This window comes from Neophocaena asiaeorientalis, unplaced genomic scaffold, assembly GCF_003031525.2.
Source record: "Neophocaena asiaeorientalis asiaeorientalis breed wild unplaced genomic scaffold, Neophocaena_asiaeorientalis_V1.1 scaffold345, whole genome shotgun sequence".
NCBI lineage: Eukaryota > Metazoa > Chordata > Mammalia > Artiodactyla > Phocoenidae > Neophocaena > Neophocaena asiaeorientalis.
Window position 1 is genome coordinate 1,002,918 of NW_020175181.1, and position 24,702 is coordinate 1,027,619.

At 42.3% G+C, this 24,702-nt stretch overlaps 1 protein-coding gene across 1 annotated transcript in view; it reads right to left on the minus strand.

Annotated features, from left to right (window-relative positions):
* Window positions 1–10,489: 10,489 nt before the first annotated feature.
* Window positions 10,490–24,702, minus strand: part of GCKR (glucokinase regulator) — a 21,184-nt gene continuing 6,971 nt past the window's right edge. The window contains 10 exon segments of the mRNA XM_024764450.1: window positions 10,490–10,660; window positions 11,476–11,614; window positions 13,954–14,099; window positions 20,841–20,963; window positions 21,449–21,525; window positions 21,875–21,972; window positions 22,205–22,303; window positions 22,943–23,061; window positions 24,287–24,322; window positions 24,324–24,393. Coding sequence (XP_024620218.1) covers window positions 10,490–10,660; window positions 11,476–11,614; window positions 13,954–14,099; window positions 20,841–20,963; window positions 21,449–21,525; window positions 21,875–21,972; window positions 22,205–22,303; window positions 22,943–23,061; window positions 24,287–24,322; window positions 24,324–24,393 — 1,078 coding nt within the window.

The following is a 24,702-nucleotide window of genomic DNA, read 5'->3' on the forward strand; positions in this document are numbered from 1 at the left end:
GAAAAAAAAAGTTGAGAGTTTAAACTTTTTAAAGTTTAAATTCTGTGCTCTAAAGCACAGATCTAAGCACATTTTCACCTGGCTTTAAAATCTTTGATGCCTTTCAATTGCAGACAGAATAATATTTATACAAAGTATTCAGTCTGGTGTTTGAAGCCCTCTACAATGGGACCTCTAACCACTTTGTGACATTTTCTCTCACTTTTCCCCAACCGGTTCCCTACACTTGTACGCTCCATTCCTGATAGGTGTCTTCACCTCTCCTTGAACACATCCAATGCTCTTCTGCTTCCCATGCTTTCCCCTGGTCAATTCCTTCTCTCTAGAAAATCTTCCACTACTCTCCTCCACCCATCCTATCCACCTTCAAAATCCTACACTTCCTCTGAAGCACAGCTCAAACCTAAGCTCCCTGCAAAGGCATTTTATAGATCCTAGAATACTCTTTACCTCCCATCTCTTCAGCAATATTTACACCTCTATTAACTCATCCCTTTCTCTTTCCTTGGGATATATATATATATGTCTTGGGTTATATATATATATATATATATATATGTATGTGTGTGTGTCTATATATATATATGTATGTATATATGTCTGACTTTCTCCCCCACTATACCTCAAAAAGGTGGAGGTGGTGTTTTATTCTTCAATGTCTAGTATGCTGCCATATATAATAGGTGCTCAAAGTTTGTTGAAATGTATTGAAGGGAAAAGGACTGAGAGTGACTTGCAGGACGACATCCATAGGCACTACCTCAACTCCCCTCTTCCCACCATCAATTCCTCCCACTGCCCAAGATTAGGAGTTTCCATGTCTCCAGGGACAGGGTCAGGGACAGGGAGCAGTGAGTTTCAAGAGAGTGTTGCATCACATACCTCTGAGTGCGTCTTGGCTGCCACCTGTTTCCTACTGTGCTTCCCAGAAAACCTCACCCAAAGCCTCCAGACAAGGAAACCAAATAATAGCAGAAGGCTGACATGTGGCAGTGGGATGGTTAGCCTCCAAACCAGAGCCATTACTCAACCACATGCCCCTCTCAGCCAAACAGTTTTATACCTCATGACTCCATATGACATCACAGTGGGCATTCCAAGGCTCCAGCCAATGGGCTTGCTGCTTAAATCTCTTCTCTGAGCCATACACCTGCTGCCCTTTCCTGCAGCTGCCCTTGTGCCCTGCTCTGACAGCCAATGCTCAAGGAAGCTCCTTTACGATTCTTCTAGGATTGAAGAAGAATCACTTGTTATAAGCCAGAGAGTATGGAGGCAAGGTTTCAAAGGAGCAGGCTTTCCAAATGGCCTCTTTTGCCCTATAAGCATCTTCTCTGGAGCCAGTCACTCCCTAGAGGTCCAGGTATGGTGTCATATGTTCCAAATCACACATTAGAATATAGGGTCAAGAGCATTTAAGAACGCTTTAAGTAGGTACTCTCAGAAAATGTATGATATATGGTTTCCTAACTCCAATGCTTGACACATTTCCTAGCTGCTGTTGCATTGAGACTGAGAAGGGATATCATGTAGGGAAATTAAATGACCTTGGAGGATCACACTACTCCAAGTCTAGACTATTTTCCAAGTGTAGACAATTTATTTTGTCATCATGCCCAGAATTGACTGGATTTTCTAGAGTTAATTTTCTAGAGTTAAATTTATGAGGAATTGATTTATGCTGTAACAAAGATAAATAAAACTGGCCAGGCCATTTTTTTCTTATAGGAAAATTAATTTGGAAAGTCCATTCAATTAAATAACTACTGAATAGCAGGCACTGTCTTAGAAGAAGACAGACAGGATCTCTCACCTCACAGAATTTTCAGTTTATTTGGGCAGCCAAAGTAATATTCTTGAAAAGCCCATCAACAAGGTGCTGGTTAAATAAATATGATATGTCCATATTATAAAATACTCTGCAGTCACTATAAAGATTATAAAGAATGAGGCCTGTTATTCTGAGCACACATTATGTGGCAGGTACTAGTTATATGCCAGCCTGGAGCTCTAAAAAGAACGTTAGGGCTGGAGGTACAGTTTTGGGCTCTTGAAACGTATACGCTTTGACAAGAGCCTTTTTCTATATGTATATAAAAATGTATTTTTGGGGTGGCCTCAAATATTTACTCACCATTTTGTTTGAGAGTCATCACGCTATTTTGTACAGCTGAGATTCATTCACTTTTATTAGTTCATCGCATTGTATAACTAGTTCATAATACATTTATCCATTACGATGTTGGACATTTGTCTTGTTTTCATCTTTGGCTATTATCAACAATGCTATTAAAAACATGCTTGTCCATGTGTCTTGGTGAACATATATTCCTATTTCTCTATGGCAGTGGTTTTCAAGCTTTAACATGTATCAGAATCATCTGGAGGGCTTGTTAAAACACAGATTGCTGGGCACTGATTGCTGCTTAAGTTGGACTGGAGGCCAGGAATTTGGCATTTCTAGGAAGTTTCCAAATGATTCTGAGACTGTTGGTCAGGCATCACAATTTGGGAATGTCTGATCAAAGTACCTGTCTAAGAGTGGAATTGCTAGGTTATAGAGTAGGTGTAACTCAAAGTTTAGTAGACAGTGCCAAACTGTCTTTCCTAAGTGGTTATGTCAATTAATAGTTCCACCAGTGGTGAATAGCAGTTCTTCTTGCTCTTTCTTCATGCCAACATGGTATTGTCAGGCTGTTTAATTTTAGCCAACCTGGTATATGTGGTAATGATATTTCATTGTGGTTTTAACTTAAATTTCTCTGTTACTAGTAATTACTAATGTGTGAACACACCTTCATAAGTTAATTGGGAACTTTGTCTTTAAATGTATTGCTGCATTCCAGTTGCTAATTATTTTTAGGATTTTTGTGACCTATTTTTATGGGTGAAGCCAACCTGTAATTTTCCTCTCTTGCGCTGTCCTTTTCAGGCTTTTGGTATCAAGGTTATACTAGACTTATGAGTTGGGGAATGTTTCCTCTTTTTTTTTTTTACGCTCCGAAAGAGTTTATAGAAGATGGAACTATTTGATCCTTCAGCATTTGGTACAACTCGTCGGCAAAGCCATACAAGCCTGGAGATTTCTTTGAGTGAAGATTTTTGACTACAGATTGAACTTATTTGAAGGTTATAATACTACTGACAATTTGTTTTTGTTTCGGGTTTTTTTTTTTTTGAGTCAGCTTAGGAGAGCTATATTTTCTAGCCAGTTTTCTATTTAATCTACATTTTCAAATGTATTGACATAAAGCTATTCAAAGGTAGTACTGTCTCCTTTGTGTTTCTGATATTGGTTATTTGTGCCTGTCCTCCCTCTCTCTCTCTCTTCCTTTTCCTTTATCTGTCTTGCTAGAGATTTATCAATTGTAATTAATCCCTTCAAAGAATGAACTTTTCTGTATATTTGTACTCTATTTCATTAAGTTATACTTTTGTCTTTATTATTTCCTTCTACTTTCTTCCCCCTCCCCCAGGCTTATTGAGATATAATTGACATATAACTACTTCTACTTTCTTCGGATTTATTGTGCTGGGTTTTTTTTTCTAACTTCTTAAGATGAATGCCTTGATCATTCACTTTTAGCCCTTTTCCCCTAATTGTGCATTTGAAGATATAAATTTCCTCCTAATTACTACTTTAGCTTCATTCCACAAGTTGCGATACATAGAATTTTTGTTATCATTCTGTTCCAACTATTTTCTAATTTCCATAATGATTTCTTCTTTGATCCATAGATTATTTAGTAGAAATTAAAAATTTTCTAGACAGAAGGAGATTTTCTAGTTGTCTACCAAAGTTGCATTGTGGTCAGAATATATACTTTAATTTCAATCCTTTGAAATAGTTTTAAGACTTTATTCGCAGTTTATGGTCAATTTAAAAAATTCTATCTGTGCTTAAAGATAAGACGTATTCTGCAAGTGTTAAAAATAGTCTCTCTTCAGAGGTTCCCCTGCTGCCTGTGGCGGGGTGGAAGGTGGTGATGGTAGTCTAAGTCCATTTGGTCAATTCTGCTAATCTTTTTTTTGGTCGTGCAGGATCTTAGTTCCCCAACCAGGGATGGAACCTGTGCCCCATGAAGTGGAAGTGCACAGTCTTAACCACTGGATCGCCAGGGAAGTCCAATTCTGTTAATCTTGATGTTCAAGTCTATATTATTCCTAAGCTTTCGTCTGCTCTTTTCCACCAACTACTAAGACAAGTGTGTAAAATTTCCGACTATGATTGTGCATTTTTTATTTCTCCTTTGAGTACTGTAGATTTTTGCTATATATATATATATATATATATATATGTGTGTGTGTGTGTGTGTGTGTGGCTGTCTTGTGTCTTCGTTGCTGCGTGCGGGCTTTCTCTAGTTGTGGCAAGCAGGGGCTACTCTTCGTTGCAGTGCGAGGGCTTCTCATTGTGGTGGCTTCTCTTGTTGAGGAGCACAGGCTCTAGGAGCGTGGGCTTCAGTAGTTGTTGTGGCTCACGGGCTCTAGAGCGCAGGCTCAGTAGTTGTGACGCAAGGGCTTAGTTGCTCCGTGGCATGTGGGATCCTCCCGGACCAGGGCTCGAACCCGTGTCCCCTGCATTGTCAGGTGGGTTCTTATCCACTGTGCCACCAGGGAAGCCCCCTTGCTTTATATATTTTTAATTGTTATTTAAAATCATAATTTATTACTGGTGAATTAAATCTTTTATCACTATGCTGACTCTCCATCTCTAGTAATATTTTTTGCCTTAACTTATTGTGTCTAATATTAGTATTGCTATAGCAGTTTTCTTTTGGTTGGTATTTGCATGGTATATCTTTCTCCACTCTTTTACTTTCGACCGTTCTATATCCCTTTGTTGTAATATAGGATACAAAATAAACCAAAATCTAAATATATGTTATTTGTTATGATATCACTTATATGTGGAATCTAAAATATGACACAAATGAACTAATCTAAAAAACAGAAACAGACTCACAGATATAGAGAACAGACTTGTGGTTGCCATGGGGGTGTGGTGTGGGAGGGATGGATTGGGAGTTTGGGAATAGCAGGTACAAACTCTTACATATAGAATAGATAAATAACAAAGTCCTACCGTATAGTGCAGGGAACTATATTTAATACCCTATAATAAACCATAATGGAAAGGAATATGAAAAAGAATATTTATATAACTGAATCACTTTGCTGTACAGCAGAAATTAACACAACATTGTAGAACAACTATACTTCAATAAAATAAATATATGTTATTTGTAAGTGATACATCTAAAATAAGTAGATTTTAACTGGAGCATGTATTCCACTTACATTTAATGTAATTCCTAAAATAATTAGACCAAAATCTACCCTTTTACTTTGCACTTCCTATTTTTTCCTGTTTTATATTTTTCTCTTTCTTCTTGTCTTTATTTAGACAACTAAGTATTTTAAATTAATCTCCCTATTTCTCCCTTTACTAACTGGAAGTTATACTGTCTGTTTCTGTTCTTTTAGTGCCGGGGTTGGCAAATGGTGGCAGGTGGGTCAAATCTAGCTTGCTGCTTATTTTTGTAAATGAAGAATTTTTGGAACACGGCCACACCCATTTTGTACACAGTCTGTCTGCTTTCATGCTAGCACAGTAGAGTTGAGTAGTTACAACAAAGACTACAGGGGGCCTGCAAAGACGAAAATATTTCCTGTCCATCCCTTTATAGAAAGGGTTCGCCAACCCCATTTTTAGTGGATTCTTTTTAAAATGCAATATGCACATTTAACCTATCAAATTCTTAAATTAATCAAAACCTTTATCCTTTTTATGGATAAATCAAGGGCCTTAGGATATTATAACTCTACTTACCTCTTCCCATGTACTTGTTACTGTAGTAATTTTAATTTTATTTTTTAAAAAACTTTATTTGAAAGCTACCATACGATCCAGTAATCCCACTCCCAGGCATATATCCAGAGAAAAACATGGTTTGAAAGGATACATGCACCCCAATGTTCATTGCAGCGCTGTTTACAATAGCCAAGATATGGAAGCAACCTAAATGTCTATCAACAAAGGAATGGATAAAGAAGTGGGGTACATATACACAATGGAATATTATTCAGCCATTAAGAAGAATGAAATAACGCCATTTGCAGCAACATGGATGGACTTGGAGACTATCATGCTAAGTGAAGTAAGTCAGACAGAGAAAGACAAATGTCATATGATATCACTTACATGTGGAATCTAAAAAACATGGATACAAATGAACTTATTTACAAAACAGAAACAGACTCACAGACTTAGAGAATAAACTTATGGTCACCAAGGTGGAAGGGTTGGGGGGAGGGATAGACTGGGAGTTTGGGATTGAAATGTACATACACACTGCTGTATTTAAAATAGATAACCAACAAGGAAAAACATAACAATGTATTATGAATAACTTTATGACAATAAATTTGACCTTAAAAGAAAAGAACACTTTATCTTGGAAATTTTTGATTTACAGAAATGTTGCAAAGATAGCACAGTGAGTTACTGTATGTCCTTCATCCAGTTTCACCTAATGTTTTAACTTTATTATATTTGAAAAATCTATGTGAACAACATTGGTACATTCACTATTAACTAAACTCCATACTTCATTCGAATTTCACCAGTTTTTCCACTAACGTCCTTTTTTTGTCCAGGACCTGTATTTAGTTGTCATGCCTCCTTCATCTCCTCTGATCTTGTGACGGTTTCTCAGTCTTTTTTTTTTTTTTCTGATAGTTTTCTTTCTTGTCTCTTTTTTAAAAAAATGTATTTTATTGTAGTATAGTTGATTTACAATGTTGTATTAATTTCTGTTGTATAGCAAAGTGATTCAATTATACATATATATTCTTTTCCATTATGGTTTATTACAGGGTACTGAATATAGTTCCACCAATTACTCAGACAAGTGTATAAAAGTTTCACTATGATTGTAGATTTGTTTATTTCTCCTTTGAGTACTGTAGGTCCTATACAGTAACAACTGTTGTTTGGTTTCTCAATCTTTGTTTTCTATGACCTTTATTGTTTTGAGGAGTACTAGGCAGTTCTTTAGTAAAACGTCCTTAAATTTGGGTTTCTCTAATGTTTTCCTTATGCTCAGACTGAGGTTTGGGGAAGAATACTGAGGTGACATGCCCTTCTCGTCACATCGTATCAGGTGGTACATGATATCAATTGGTGACACTAATTTCCAGTACTCGGTTAAGGTAGTGCTTGCCAGACTTCTCCAATGTGAAGTTTCTATTTTTCTCTTCCAATACTCTGTTCTTTGGAAGCAAGCCTCTTACTTTTGCCCATACAGGGGTTGTAGAGAGTGAGAGGTTATTAAGCTCCATTTCCTGGAGTGGGGTATATCTACATATATTATTTGGAATTCTTGTGTTAGGGAGATTTGGCTCCTTATTTATTTATTTATTTATTTATTTTTTGTGGTACGCGGGCCTCTCACTGTTGTGGCCTCTCCCGCTGCAGAGCGCAGGCTCCGGACGCGCAGGCTCAGCGGCCATGGCTCACGGGCCCAGTCGCTCCATGGCATGCGGGATTCTCCCGGACCGGGGCAGGAACCTGTGTCCCCTGCATCGGCAGGCGGACTCTCAACCACTGCGCCACCAGGGAAGCCCGGCTCCTTATTTATTTATTCAATTATTTTATTATAACAGTATGAAAAAAAAAAAAATAACAGTATGAACTCATGTACACCTAATTTCTACTTTGTGTTATAGTCCAATACGGCATTATTTATATCATTGCTCAAATTGTTCCAGCTTTGGCCACTTAGAGCTCTTTCAGGTGGACTCCTGGGTCCCTCTGACATGACCCCATCCTTTTGTTTTTATGAGGACGTTGTTACTTTCTGGCACTACAAGGTGCTCAAGGCTCTTCTTCCTACCTCTCTCATACCACAGCACCCCAGCCACTAGTTTACAGTTAAGCCCAGTTCTTCTCTTTTCCAGGATGAAAGCATTTTGCGACCTAGGTGCAGTGCCTGTCCCGTCAGCCCTAGGATTTGACCCACCTCTCTAAACCATACCTGAGTTTACATTGGATCTTAGAGAGTTTGCTGTGCTTGTAGGGCCCATCCGTAGAGCCATGTTGGGGCCCCTCTACCTCTCACCTGGTCCCCAAATCCTCCTTCAACCTTACTGTCCCATGGGAACTTGCTCCACCCTAATATTCCAGACCACCGAAGTTATAAAAAGAATAGCTGACTTGGGGGAGAGATCATGAGTTCCATCTTTAAATACATTAAATATGAAGTAGATGCAATATCCAAATATCTCCTGCCTCTGCACCTCTTATTTTTGATCTAGTAAATAGATATAGCAGGAAATTGTTTCCTTCATCCTCCACAATCCAACCCAGTCTTTTGGGTTAGACCCTTTTAGTCATTTCAGGAGAAATTACTGTCTTGTGTTGATACAGATTACTTTCTAGCTGTTCTTGCCCTCAGATATTTGCTTTCTCTAAACAGTGGTAAAAGTTGTCACCCTACCTTTTGCATCTGGATAGGTCTTTAACAATCTTTGAATCTCTTTAGCTCTTCCTAGAGCTCAGGTTCCACTGACAATGACCTGACTCTCTGATATTGGATCCACACACCCATGCAAACCTCCAAACATTCCCAGGTTTCCTTTGAATGTTCCCTCACTCCACCCCAACCTCCTTCTTCCAAAGCTGTCCTTGATTCTTGGCCTACCCTGTAATATCCTCAGAACAATTCTGGCAGTTCTCTGTACCTAGCCTGCTGTTGGAATCCACTTCAATGATCTCTGTCCTGTATTGCAATTGCTCATATCTGCTTGTGAGTTCCTAGGGGGTGGGGATCAGATCTTAGTCATTTTTTTCTCCTCTTCAATGCCAGAGTGTAGCCCAGCCTCTAAAGTTTCCCAAGGTGAGCAAGTATACCACCTTGTTTATAACACCTGAGTATCACATGCAACTGTATACGAACTGAATTCACTTGATATCTTTGCACCATCCAAGTACTTGGCAAGTAAAAAAAAAAAAAAAAGAAAGAAAGAACCTCTGGACTTCTAGTGTCCTTCTGCATCCAGCCTTGGGGAAATCTGACCCGACCCTGCACCCTATCCATCCCACACGTGGGAGTAGGGCTACTGCACATGTTGGCTCTGCCTCCTCCAGCCCTGGAAAGCTGGGTATCTTCTCTGACTTGACCTTGCTTGTGATGCCAGGATGAGAGACGAATTCACATAATGGAAGTGCATGGGGGAGAGTTGTGGGTAAAGAGAAGCTGAGAGCCTCTGCAGGATCTTTTCCTAACTTTACTCCTCTTGAGTTGTAGAGTTAGGAAGAGGTGTTTGTGGAGGATAAAAACCAAATCGATGGCAGTTAGAAGGCACTAGGGGAATGGTGTTGAGGAAAGGGGCATTGGTTAAAGACCTAAGGTAGCAAAGTAAACGTAGATATATCAACAGAACAGGAAAAGAGTTCAGACAGGGGCCGGAGGCCCACAGATATAGAGAGGGAACTTATGGCTGTCTTTAAAAGATTGAATACTCTATCTTCATAAAACTGAAATCTATTTGGTTCCTTAGCCGTCACCCTCCTGCAGAAAGGTTCAAGTGAGCTTCAGAGAGGTTTTGTCCCCAGAGAGTTCCTGAGTGTCTATTGCCTAGGTACTTCTTGACCACAAGGGGGAGCCAGCTCTCTACTACCACGGTCACAGTCATAGGCACTGAAGAGCTGGCATGGGTCTGGGATGAGCGAGGGTGCCTTTGATTTGTCAAAACAGGTGACAGACAGCTGAGGTCTAAAATGTTCATAGTGGGGTCTCTAGTGTGTGTTGGGTCCCACTCTGGCACCCTCAGAGTTCCTTATGTTCCCTTTACAAACACTGGGTAGGGATGCAACTCTCACTTTACGGTCCAGTGTGTGGATGTAGCACTCATTCTAGTGATGATCCTGTCATGCCTAATTGGGACTGTTATTTTCTGAGTGTCCTGTGTTGGGGACACAACTTCTTCCCTCTTTCCTTGGAATTATCTAAGTTCCCACCTCTCCTTGCTTGTGTGATTCTTTGTAAGAGTGAAGTATGTGTGTGTGCGTGCACGTGTGCACCTACGTGTTGGAGATGGGGGGATATAAAGAAGCTGGAATAAGGTTTGGGTCAGTGACCACTGAAATGGAGTTGGGAGGCAGGTGGAGACATAAAGAAACAAAACTGCTTTTGGGACCGACCCATGCCACTCATCTTGTTCCACCTCTGATCTATTGACTCTGATCTCAGTAGAAAGCTAACTTTTTGAACAAGACATTCAGTTTTATTTCTGAAATCAGAACATGCCAGGGAAAGTGGATACCACTGGGTGAACAGCAAGATCTCCCCAAAGGAGAGAGACGCTGTCTCCCCAGCCTGGGCGGCTGGTGCTCCTGGGGACTGGGCCTCTCCTCCCACTTCACGTGCTGCTGGCCCTACAAGTCCCCGTGGGGTGGGCTGGCCCCCTCCGCGTACCAAGAAACACCAGTTCACGGCACAGCACGATCTAGGGTCTCCAAGAGGTCGGCGTTGCGCTTCCGACCTGGCCGGGTGAGGGCGCTCCTGACAGCCTCACGGACAGAGGGAGCTGCAGCCAGGTATGCCTGGGCCTCAGGGATGGAGCACCGGAACAGGAGGCTCAGCAAGGCTATGGGGATCACCTCTGGGGAGGAGGCAGCGAGAACTGAAGCCTGAGAAAGTGAGGTCGTCTGAGGGAGAACCCTGGAGGAGCTAGGGCATTCAGTGTGGGAGTCAGAAGATAGCAGGTTGGATGCAACAATAGAACAGAGGCGCTTCCCTGGTGGCGCAGTGGTTAAGAACCCGCCTGCCAATGCAGGGGACACGGGTTCAAGCCCTGGTCCCGGAAGATCCCACATGCCGCGGAGCAACTAAGCCTGTGTGCCACAACTACTGAGTCTGCGCTCTAGAGCCCGCAAGCCACAACTACTGAAGCCCGCACACCCTAGAGCCCGTGCTCCACAACAGGCGAAGCCACCGCTATGAGAAGCCCGCGCACCGCAACGAAGAGTAGCCCCCGCTCGCCGCAACTAGAGAAAGACGGCGTCCAGCAACGAAGACCCAACGCAGCCAAAAATAAATAAATAAAATAATAAATTTAAAAAAAGAATAGAAGGGAGTTTTCAAACACCAGAAATTGGAATGAGGTGGGTCAAGAGCAGAGAGTAGCCTTCATCCTGACCCAGAAAACTCCTATTCATCAAGACTGGTTCGTGACCCGTTCTCCCTCTCTTTCCTGACTCCCCTCCTAGGCAAAACTGAAGACTCCTTTTCGGCACCCCCGTAGTTCCTTTTTCACACTTCTCTGACTACTTGTCACAATCATGTCTCCTCCATGAACAGGGGAGTTCCTTGCAGAGTGTCACTGAGCTTTGTAAACTCAGTGCCGAGACAAGTTCCTGACACATCGTAAGTACTCAGTAAGTGTTTGCTAGATGACTAGCAGTTCGCGAGTTACCTGTTCCTTCTCTTGTGCAACCTGGACGTGGAAGGAGATGGGAGCTGCTCGAATATCATCCGACAGTGGCTGAGCGGAGTGGATCACCTGGAGAAGGCTCTCGATGCATCGAGACTTGGGCTGTCCCTAGAACCGCTGTGGAAGAAGTGGTAACATCCATGCTGGGCTAGGAAGCCATGGGAGCTGAGAATGGGGTCAAGGGAGAATGGGAGTCTGGGATCTCGAAGACCAGCTGTAGAGAATTCGTCCCTGTAGGCAATCCCAAACTTACAATCCCCAGCTGTAAAGGAAAACTGGGGTAAAAGGGTTGGTGGTGGGCCTTGGTTGGCTGGGTTACACTGGAGAATTAATGGCAAATTGGTCGTACTTTTGGCCATGTCCCCGCAATCCCAAAGGTTGGTCATCTTAAACCGAACTCATTCCCTCTGGTTTCCTCCCTAACCACATCCATCCTTTATACTGCTGTAAGACAGTTCCTCTGCAAACACTGCTTCTATTTTCTTCACCACCCTTTTCCTCTCTATCTAGCTCAGCACTGTCCAATAGAAATAAAATGAGTCACATGTAATTTAAAATTTTCTAGCACAGCATTAAAAAAGAAACAGGTGAAATAAATTTTAGTCATGTTTTATTTCATCCAATAGATCCAAAATATCATTTCAACATGTCAACAGCATTAAAAATTATTAGTGAGATATTTTACAATATTTTTGTACCATGTCTTTGAAGTCCAGTTTGTATTTTACAATTACAGCACATTTCAATTCAGGTGCTGAATTTCAATGCAAAAGTGAAATAGAGTCCTACCAAAAGAATAGAGTTGCATTTAATGAAAACTTTACATGCTTCACTTTTTAAATAAAATTTGGAGTTCAGTTCACGTGCTCAATAGCCACGTGTGACTGGTGGCTACCATCCTGGACAGCACAGATCTAGCTGTGTTTGGCAAGTCCCAATTCCTGTCTGGCTTTTAATCTTCCACAGTTTTTCCCCTTCCTGCTCCCTCACCACTCTGTAAAGTGACTCCAAACCTGTGTCCCTCACATATCATGCCTAGTCCCCCTCTGGGCCTTGGCTAATACTCCTTCTAACAAAAGTGCCCTTCAGTCCTTTACCTCTCCAAGCCATAACCAGTAGGCCCAGCTCAAACGTTACCTCTTCCATGAAGTCTTCTGCTTTGCTACAGTGCATAGATCCTACCTTCTTTGATGTTCTATTGGACTTCAGTAAGGATCATGCAATTTGACACTTAATTGTTCTGTGTTTCAAGTGTTGGTTTTGTCTCTCCTCCATTAGACGGGCCACTCTGGGATGGCAAGGACTGGATCATAGGTAGCTCTGGCTCCCCCTACCTGCCCCAACTCCAGGAACTAGAAAAGCATAAAGGATATTTTTTCCCAGTTGGTTGGTTTTACTCATTCGAGAAGGTTGTTTTAGGGCCCTGATGGCTGCTCACTAAATGCCCATTCATGGGTTCCTTTCATGTAGAGTTGCCAGATTTAGCAAATAAAAATATTGGATACCCAGTTAAATGGAATTTCAGATGGATAATTTTTAAAAATTAGTATAAGTATGTCTCAAATATTGCATGGGATATACTTATACTAAAAAATTATTCTTTATTTCTCTGAAATTCAAATTTAACCAGTGTCCTATATTTTTCTTTGCTATATCTAGCAACCCTACTTTCAGGACCATCTGTTGTGCTATCTGCTCAGCATCCATGCCTCCTCCTCCTGGTATCAGCACCTTGATTTTCCTCTGGGGAATTATTGCTCCCCCATTCTCAGCCACACTGTTTGATTGAGGCTCACTTCATGCCCCTTCCTCCATTGCCATCTTAAAGGGAGAGAGCATGGGTGACCCAGGCCTGGGCAGAGGGCTGCTTTCCCCTGGAGAACAGTGATTGGCTCAGGGATGGGCATGTGACCCAAGACAAACCAATGAGGACCCTCCCCCAGGTATTTGCAGGAATCGCAGGGACAGATAAACTCTCCTTCCGCCAGAGTTGCTAAATTGGTAGGATGTTAGGCTGGCACTGCTAGTGGCCAATTTGCCACCTAGTGGAGAAAACCTGCCTGAGAATGAGAGCAACACAGAGGAAAGCAGTGCTAAGGGCTGAAAGTTCTGGAGCATGTCATTTTGCGTTTCTGGATCTAGCTACCCTGGGACTGTTCAGTTACATGAACCAATCATTTGCCTTGCTTAGTTAAACCAGTACAAATTGGATTTCTGTCACACATATGTGTAACTGAAAGAATCTTGCCTAATAGTTATAATTGCACAAACACGCACCCATGTGTGCACATATACTTCTTAGAGGAGAGGCTGGGCCTGATAGAAGGAGGAGGAGAGGCACAAGAGAAAAGTCAGTCCTTACCCCTTCACATCTACATACCTCTGAAATACACCCTCCTATGGCAGCCTAGGCATTGAAGCCAGGCCCCACCCAGCCCCATCCCATCATGTCCTAGCTGCAGCACGGCCAGAGCCCGCCAGAAGAACTTGGAGTTGCAAATGTGGAGGTCCAACATGTGGTTTTGGAGGCTCTTCCCAAGAAGCACGTGGGCTCCTGTACTCACCGTATTCAGCACCCACTTGGTGCTCAGCTCATGCTGGAACTTCTAAACAGGGCAGACACATGGGGATATTGAAAATTAGGGGACATTAGAGCAGCAGGGTGAACAGGGCCTTATTCTCTGACAGGAATCCAGGGATCAAAAATGCAGACATAGGGACTTCCCTGGCCGTCCAGTGGTTAAGGGTCCATGCTTCCAATGGAGGGGGCATGGGTCTGAGCCCACATGCTACTCAGCATGGCCCCTCCCCCCAAAAAAGTAGACATAATTTGCTCCATCAGCCAGGGCCATTCATCAGCCAGGGCCATTCCCGGCAAACGTGGCAGCTTCACATATTTGTGGGGTTTTCTTTCTTTTTTCTTTTCTTTTCTTTTTTTTCAGTCGTTCTGCACAGCTTGCAGGATCTTAGTTCCCCAACCGAGGATTGAACCTGGGCCCATGGCAGTGAAAGTGCTGAGTCCTAACCACTGGACCGCCAGGGAATTCCCCACATATTTGTGGTTTTGGTCCTTGGTAGACAGATATCTTCCCTGAGTCCTTCCACAGTAGGATTTTGCTCTTACCAGCACCTTCCTCTTGTTACTCAGGTACCAGACAGGGGAGAAGTGGAAATCCTGGGATTCATTCCACTAAACTAAAGGCTCCTTGAGAGCAGAGATTGTGTCTTATTTTGCTCAAGAGCCCCAGTCTTTTTGGTAACGGCTGACACATGATTACCGATCAATACATGTTTGTTGAAAAATTAATTCAATTTAATCCTTATAACAACCCTATGGGATAGGTTTTTTCTATCCCTGTTTCTACATATGTGGAAACTAGAGGTCAGAAGTAAACTTGATAGTGAGACGTAGAATCAGGACCCAAATGCAGGTCTCCTGATTTAGTGACGAGGGCATTTCCGACTTTGCCACGATCATTTCCCGGATGAATGAGATAGTGGATGTGAAAGCACAATGAAAACTGAAATGTTATACAAACACGTGGTACTGTGGGAATAACTATCACCTGTTCTTGGCCCTCATATCTTGCACTTATAATATCTATTACCAAACTTTGAGGGCAACAGGAGTCCAGTAAAGGAATTGAGGGGGTTAAGTATTTGGTCCTAGCCAGGCTGAGGAAACAGGCTACTACTTCTACCTCCTTATTCTGCAACTCTATAAATAGCTGGTCACACAAACCCCTAGCAGGGGGTATACTGAAAATACTTAACAAGCGATCGACAAAGACACTGAGTATAAGAATAGAAATCTGACCAATCAGAATGAAGCTGGCCAGTATGCAGTACTGATGCTATAGGCTGCATGTCAGACTGCCCTGTGGGGGAGAGATCAACCAAATCTGGGTTATATCATTAACCATTTATATCACCAACCATTTATACCATTAACTACCATTGACAAAAAAATACTTCAAATTTTATATAATTTGAAGCTAGACACGTTCATTTTAAAGTTCATGTGGAACAAGGGCAGCAATTCTATAGAAGAGTGTTGAAGAGAGGACTAACTCTATCGGACATTAAGTTTACCATAAAGCATCTATAATTAAACAGTATGGTACCAGCACTTCAATAGACAGAAAGAAAGTCCAGAAATAAACCAGTGCACATGCGAACTGAGTGTTTGATACAGGTAGCGTCTCAAATCACTCAGGAAAAGATTAACTTTAAGTATATATATTGGGTCAATTGGATAGTCATTTAGAAAAATATAATATTGGGTCCATACCTCACCCTATACACAAGAATAGACTCTTAATGATAGTTTGGAATTAACATTTACACATTACTATATATAAAATAAACAACAGGGACCTACTGTATAGCACAGGGAACTATATTCAATACCTTACAATAACCTATAATGGAAAAGAATCTGAAAAGGAATATATATATATATATAACTTAATCACTTTGCTGTACACCTGAAACTAACAGAACATTGTAAATTAACTATTTTAATTTAAAAAATGGTTTAAAAAAAAGGAGAGCAAGAGAAAGACCACTTTCACTAGAAGAAACCATGTACTAAAAGAAAACACAGATGGAGTTCCTTTACAATCTGGGGGTGAGTGTGGCGTGAGGGGAGCTTTCTGTTCATCAAGATCCAAATTCAATAAAAGATTGACAAGTTCTACCCCAGAAAAATTAAAGGAAAGACTTTTGCATGGTTAAAACCCAAAGAAAATGGAATATATAGTTGACCCTTGAACAACACGGGTGTGAACTGCAAGGGTCCACTTATACGCAGACGTTTTTCAATAGTAAATAGTACAGTACTACAGTGATCCTATACCAGGAATGTGGATAGGGAGGAACCATGGATACAGAGGGTCAACCATAAGTTACACCATTTTCCACTGTGCAGAGGATCAGTGCCCCTAACCCCCCGCCTTGTCCAATTGTCAACTGTATAGCAGAAATAAAGGACTAATATCTCTAATTTATAAAGGACTCAAAATCAAGGGATCATCAAGACCACAATACCATTAGAAAATGAGTATATTTCATGTATTTACATGAACACACAGTTCAAATGCCCTACGTAAGAGACTGCCCGAATAACCCTTGCAAATGTGTGAGCACACCCAAATGTGAAAAATAATGAGGAAGAGTTCCACAGGCCTGCGCTCTAGAGCCTGCGAGCCGCAACTACTGAAGCCCACATGCCTAGAGCCCATGCTCCGCAACAAGAGAAGCCACTGCAATGAGAAGCCTGCGCACCGCAACGGAGAGTAGCCCCCACTCTCTGCACCTAGAGAAAGCCTGCGCACAGTAATGAAGACCCAACGCAGCGAAAAATAAACAAATTAATTAATTAATTTTTTAAAAAAGAAAGAAAGAAGGAAATGCAAAGCATACACGAACACGCACACGTTTTTTTGTAAAAAGAAACACAGGAGATAAGTCAGTAATGAAATTGGTTTCTTACAGGGATGAGTGGGAATGGGATGGAAGGCATAGAGAAGGAAATGGGACATCTTTTTATACAGTTCTGACTTTTAAATCATGTTGTGTTTTACATATTCAAAAGATAAAATTAGACCAAAAACTGAAAAAACTCTAAAATTTAAAAGAAATAAAAATAAATGAGCCTAACTATATAGCACATTAATAATATAACCACAGAGAGAAAGAAAAAAATTAATGAAAGTGACTTTTGAACACTTTATCTAGTAAGATGTGATCAAAGGACAAAAATCTCAACCACTTCTTGGTAAGTTTGTTGACGACAGTCGTATTAGGGTAGCAATTCCAAAACTGTTTGGTATTTACTGTAGGACTGAACAAATGGGTAAATACACTGATGATATTGGAGGAGAGTACGTGTGTGTGTGTGTGTGTGTGTGTGTGTGTGTGAATACACACACACATACATATATATATTTCCTTGTTGTTTCTACTGAAAGGGCTTAGAGGCAAAACAAACCAGTAGCAGTGAGCATACCTAGCACCTAGATTTCTAAATACCAATCGCCACTAACAGCCAGGGCTCCTTGGAAAATGATTGATTCCAGGGCTGGAACCAGGGAAAGTATAAGGTGAATGTGGCCCAACATTTTTGTGCTCCTGCATAGGAGATGACTGGGTTACACACACACACACACACACACACACAAATACACACAAACACAAATGTAACTAATGAAGCAGAGATTTTTAAACTGAAGTGGAATGATTTTCAGTATATTTTGTTAAGCAAAAATGCAAGGCACAAGAGTATATTGCATAAGAGAACAAGAAAAAATTTTTTTTGCAAAAAGAAATACAGCAGAGTGTTCAAATGCTAATGTGGATAGATATGTCACAAGAACACAAAGGCCAGCTTGAATGAGCTCTCATTTTGAGCATTAAAATGAATAATAGGGCGTCCCTGGTGGCGCAGTGGTTGAGAGTCGGCCTGCCGATGCAGAGGACACAGGTTCGTGTCCCGGTCCAGGAGGATCCCACATGCCGCGGAGCGGCTGGGCCCGTGAGCCACGGCCGCTGAGCCTGTGCTCTGCAACGGGAGAGGCCGCAGTGGTGAGAGGCCCACGTATCCCCCCCCCAAAAAAGAATAATGACAGGAATGGATTAAAACACACAACAACAACAACAATTCATGAGTCCATATTAATACTAAACAAACAAATGTAGATAAGGGGGGAGAGAAGAAAGATTTTCTTTACAGAAGAATGCCAACTAGTAAATGGAGACAGAAGGATAGAAATAGAAAAATCACCATTTGAAGACCCTCATAGTAATAATTGATTCAACCAAGAATCATTAGTGGATGCTAAAACCGTGGGTGAAAGATTGCTGAGGAATAAGATACAAAGAAATCTAACAGACAACACCTTGACCAAATGATCAAACGCAGCATCACCAATAAAGGGACAAACTGATATTAGGAGCCTCTACATGTGATACACTGATAAAGGCACAGCCTCATCTATGCAGGACTCCTGCCCCAAAACGTAACGTGAATATAATGAAGAAACAATCAGGCAAATCAAAAGTGAGGCACATTCTGCAAAACAATTGGTCTAGACTTCTAAAATATCAGTGTTTTGATGAAAGACATCAAAAACGACTGAGGAACTCAGCCAGGTTAAAGAAAACTAAAGAAACACGATAACGAAATGCAACGCATTATCCTTGCTCAAATCCTGGATCTGGAAGATAAAAACAACACAGGAATAATTGGGGAAATTTGAATATAGTCTGTATATGAGATAATAGTGTTGTATTAATTGTCATTTTCTCAAGTGTGATAATTATAATTATATAGACAAATGCCCATTGCTCTTAGGGAACACAGTAATTTGTGTCAAGTATCATATCTCCAATCGCCTTTCAAATGATTCAGGGGTAAAGAGAGATGAAGCAGCTGTGGCCAAATGTTAATAAGTGGTGAATCTAGCAAAAAGCATATGGGTGTTCACTGTATTATCAGTATAGTATAGTATACTATAGTATACTATAGTATCATTAATACTATTCTTGCAAGTTTTCTGCAGATTTGAAATTTTTCAAAATAAAAGTGTGGGCTGAGTTACATCAAACTATTTCTACAACGAAATATTTATAAGCTCCAAAAGAAGCCTCCGTATTTCAATTTCAGTACATTTAAAAAGATAAAAACCAGAATCAAGAAAAAAAGAAACACACAAAGATTGATAGATTTGACTATGCCAAAATGTAAATTAAATGTCTCTACATCAAAAACGTAGAAATTAAAAATAATATACTGGGGGAAAACATGGAACAGCAAAAGAAGGCTACTGTCCTTGCTATATACACTCTCTCTTATAAATTAGTAAGAAAAAAATACCCTAATAAAGAATGAGGGGCTTCTCTGGTGGCGCAGTGGTTAAGAATCTACGTGCCAGTGCAGGGGGCACAGGTTCGAGCCCTGGTCCGGGAAGATCTCACATGCCGCGGAGCAACTAAGCCCGTGCGCCATGACTACTGAGCCTGTGCTCTAGAGCCCGTGAGCCACAACTACTGAAGCCCGCACACCCTAGAGCCCGTGCTCTGCGACAGGGAAGACACCGCGATGAGAAGCCCGTGCACTGCAACAAAGAGTAGACCCCTCTCGCCGCAACTAGAGAAAGCCCGCGCGCAGCAACGAAGACCCAACGCAGCCAAAACTAAATAAATTAATTTAAAAAAAAAGAATGGGTGAATATGCCCAAAAGATATGAAGCAGTACAATAAAGAAAAAAATTCAATGGCGTGTATATATATATATCTTTAAGGAGCCAAGCTGCATAGTAATTAAATATAAATTACCACGGAAATGCCTTTCCTTTTGTTTCACTTTTTTTCCTTTGCTGATTAGCGAAGATTAAAAAGAACAGTGTTACCCACTATTTTAAGGTTGTGGGGAACAACAAATTTTACACTTTGTTTATAAACCTCTTTGGAGGTAACCACAAGCATCAAAAGCCTTTAAATTTTAAACACCCTTTGACCCAGTGATTCCACTTTTGGAGGTTTATCCTAATGAGAGAGTCAAATGTATGTATAAGGATATTCTGTGCAGCATTTTAAAAAAAGCCATAATATTGAAACTATAGTGTTTGACAACTGGGGCTAGAGTAAACAAATTACAGTCCACATACCGTGGAACACATGACATTAAAAATGATGATGTAGATATATTAGTACAGAAAGGTGTTCATAATTTTAAATAAAGAGAAACAAGTTAAAAACAGCATGTCATGTATGATCCTATTTTTATATAACTGTATTTACATATGCATAAAAAAGTAGGGAGACAGTCTCAAAATTTGTCTGCGTGGTTTTTGTTTTTGTTTTTGGAAGAAGGTAGATTATGGATGATTTTTTTCCTTTTTTTGATTTCTGTATTTTCTAAAGCTTTGACAATTAAAAAATGTATTGTTATTGTAATTACAATTTTCTTTAAAAATACAGTTCTTTAAAATATCACAGATGATCATTCTCTGCTATATCCCCTATCCCTGGGATATTATCGGGCCTGTAACAGGTACTCTAAAAATATTTGTTGAATGAATGAATAAATGGATCAGGCTCAATTCATGAATATGGTTGAAATTTATCTTGTATGGTGAAATAAACCATGGATTTAGAGTCCCAAAACCTGAGTTCAAATCCTGACTCCTGTCTTATCTGTGTGGTCATGATTATACTCCCTTAATCTCATCTTCCTCATCTGGGCAATGGGGACACACACTCCCGTCCTTCCCTCTGAGCAGGTGCCCTAAGACCCAGAAAAGTGATAGTTCCTCTGAGTGACTCAGCTGCCTCCATCCCCTCACCCCACCACTCCCATCATCCCTCTCACCAACCAGGGTAAAAATGAAGACCACAGTGTCAATTTCTGCAAGGGATGGCAGGATGGAAGTCAAGAAGTCTTCCTGGGAGAAGGAGAAATGGGGACCCTGGGGCAGAAAAAGAGGAGAGTCCTTCCCATGGAAAACTCCAGCATATAGACTTGAAGACCAAAGAGGCCCTCAGAGGACATCTAATGCAGAACTTTTATCTACAGATGTAACAACCAAGATTCAAAGAGGTAAAGTGTTTTGCCCAAGATAATGCAGCATGCTGACGGAAGAGCACTGGACCAGAGCCAGGTTTCGGGGGTGAATCCAGAGCTTTCCACACTGTTGCTGTGCTGCCCCAAGGCCTCATGACCTTTAACCCATATTCCCTCTCTAGAAGGGAATCCCATTGTACCCCCCTACCTGTTTCCACCTTCCTCTTTTCTCCCACCCTCTGCATACCAGTTATCTTCCCAATTTCCCCAAGCCCCTCTCTAGAAGGGAATCCCATTGTACCCCCCTACCTGTTTCCACCTTCCTCTTTTCTCCCACCCTCTGCATACCAGTTATCTTCCCAATTTCCCCAAGCCCCATCATCTTCCCACCTGGTTGATGAGCTCAGCCTTCTGGTTAAACATGTCACCGTGATCACCAATGAGAAAGCCATGGACATCTTGGAAATCTGGGAAGGTTAAGGACAGGGAGAGAGGAGTGATGGGCTTCAAAGGAGAGGAAGGTTCTAGGTTTGGGGAGGTGTCAGTGGGGCTGGGAGGAAAGTGGCAAGTGGGGTGCAGGGTAAGCAGTAACACACTTGAGAGGCCATAGCTAAGCATGGGGCTGGGAGCTGAAGGATCAAGGACTGAGCGAGGGTTCAAAGGAAGGAGCATTTGACTGAAATGCCTATCTAGATAGGGCAGGATGGACATTGAATGAGGAACCTCCATGGGTTGGGAGTAGGAAAGAATTTGGAGAGCAGACCAGTTGGTTTGGATCAGGAGGAATCGGGAAGTAAGTCAACACCGGGGTCCCACCAGCACCAAAGGTGTGGATGCACTCTACTCCATCCATGATGGCAATAATGCCCAGGGTCTGCCAGCCAACCAGGTATACTCAGCCTTTCTTCTCCAGGCTGAGAATGGGTCAGAGGTCAGGACATGAGAGATCACAGTGAAGAAAATCCAGAGATCAGAGGAAGACACACGCAGAAGAGCACAGGAGTAAACGAACCAAAAGCCTACCCTGACCCCCCAACACGCAGACCTGCTACCCTCCCCATGTTATCATGTCTCGTAGAGTCTCCGCTGCTCTCATGACATTCCCCATCCAGGCCGCTTTCCCCCTCCAAATACACATCTACACACCTGGTGCTGACTTGCTTCATCAGGGCGGTGATCTTGGGGCTTTGACTCTAGGTCACCTGATGAGCCCACTCAAATGTCCGCAAGATTTCCAGAAGGCATCTGGGAGAAAGTCCACCAGCTCCCAGGGCAGGCCCAGTGCCCCCTCAGAAAGCCTGAGTCTCTCCCACCCTGGGAAAGGCACAATTCCCTTGAAACTAAGTTCTGCTGGTCCCTCGTGGGGGAGCGGTAAGTAGAGCCAGACTGCATTCAACAGGGGCAAAGCGGGCTTCAGCGGGAAGAAGACTAAAGAGCAGAGAGGAGAATAGGGCATCCAGGGCACTGGGAGGAGGGTGGGATCAGAGAGTTGACGAGGGAGTAAGTGAGCGACGTGGAAGCTAGGCGAGAGACCCTGGTGAGGGAGGCAGGCCCACAGCAGGACGACCTCTACCCTGCATGGCCTGGACCATCCCCACATCAAAGATTCTAGGAAGCTAGGTTAGCTTTGGATGTCCCAGGTGTGCACAGGGATCAGGTCTGGACCTGAGGAACCCAGGGTCCATTGGAAACAAGCCAGACTCTGTGATTGTGTGATGGGAACAGTGGCGTCCCCCTGCCAGTTCCTTTCCCAGGGAAGGAACGGCAGGGCTGCAGTCTTGCTGCTACCAGCGCACCCTCCAGATCTGGATCTGCCATTCCCCTGCCTGCACCCTCCCACCCACTGCCTGACTCGGATCTCTCTCTGGTCCAGACCCTCCCTACCTCGCAGATGCTGCGATGCTCCGGTCCGCAGTCTTGTGAGCTGCCAGTAACAGGGTTTCCAGCAGGATCTTGGTGGCACTTCCACCTTTCATCCGGGAGGAGCCACTGAGGCCCTCAGGCTGCAGAGTGATGACACCCAGGAGAAACTGGGAGAGGAAGGAAGGTCCTGGAGTTTACTAGTTAGTGACCACTGTGCATACAATCTGGTTAGTGGCTCTTGGACATGCGCTCTGCTTAGTGGCCACTGGGCAGGCATTTGTAGGACTGGTGGCCCCCAGTGTGCTGTGAGGAGGAGTGCTGGTTGAGGGCTTAACTGAGAGGAGAGGAGGGAAGGGAAGGGAAGGGAAGGGAAGAGAAGAGAAGAGGGAAAGGGCCACTTATGGTCATTTCTATGGTACATTCAGGACTCTGGAGAGGAAGCCAGAATAATTGAGTGTCCTGTTAGCTGGGGATAAGGGTTTTTCAGAGAGGTTTTGTTGTTGTTTTTGTTTGCCAAGTACTTTCTCCCTCCTCCATCCCCCACTTTTTAAATAACAGTTTTTAATCCAAACACTACATTTCATGCTCCTTGGACAGACCAGTGAAGCAGCCATTGATTGTAACGGTACAGATATATAATATGACACACCAAAAAGATAAAGAGATTACAGCAAGAAGAATGATAAAAGCAGTGTCTGAGAAAAGGAGATTAAAAGTAAATAATTGCAGAGAAGAGGAGAGATGAGCATCTGGGAGATGAAAGATGCAGAACTTGTGTGTAAAGTGGAATTCCTGCCTTCCTATCTCGCAAAAGGAAGATCAAAGAGAATGTCACAGATGTGCCCATCCCAGGCAGAGTGGGGCAGGGCAGGGATTTGGTTAAGGCCCTTGTTAAGGTCAAAGGAAGGGCAGATGATGTTAGTGAGATGCAGCCACAATCCAGAGAAAAAAGCAACAGGAGCAGTGGAGGCTTAGAAGGGCCACACCAATTTTGGAGAGTCTTAGGCAGAAGAATGAAACTACATCCCATTTTTTCTTTAAAGCCCATATTTGAAACTGAAACATATAAAAGAGACATGAAGCGATACTTTCTACACACAGATGCAAAAGAGCTTCTTTAAATAGAAACTGCCCTAGACCATTTAGGTGTTTAATGATGACTGATTTAAGAGACAGGGTCAGACTGGAAATAAAACATCTTAAGGCGAAAACCAAAACGAGAAAATAGGATTTGATTCACCCCATTTTAGTAGATACACGACACCAGGAATTTAGACATGATGGAACAAAACCTAAAATCAGAGGCCCTAAGTGGCAAGCCGTCCGGAGGTGGGTGTGAGGGGTAGGGGTGGGGGCAGATCTCACCCCAGTTGCAGGATTGAGCACAAAAGCTTTCTGTTTTCTCCAGCAGTTTCTGCATCTGCTCTGCTATTTGTTGAAATGTTGAACTCCAGTCTTCAATGGGGTCATTTCTGGGGCCCAAAGAGAGACAGAGGGGGGATCATGTGTGAGGATCTAAAGGAAGGGCCTCAGATGAGAGTTGGGACCAAATACCACATTGAGATTGGGGTCAGAGGTCAACAATTTCCTAGAGAGATGTGCTTTGATGCTCATAGGGGCACTGTGTCCCTGAACCCCAAGGATGACGGTTAATAAAACATTCAGCAATTTGAGCCCAGAGCAAAGCCAACACTCAAGTAAAAAGTCCCAGCCTGAGACCAGAACTTTTTTTTTTTTTTTTTTGTGGTACGCGGGCCTCTCCCTGTTGGGGCCTCTCCCGT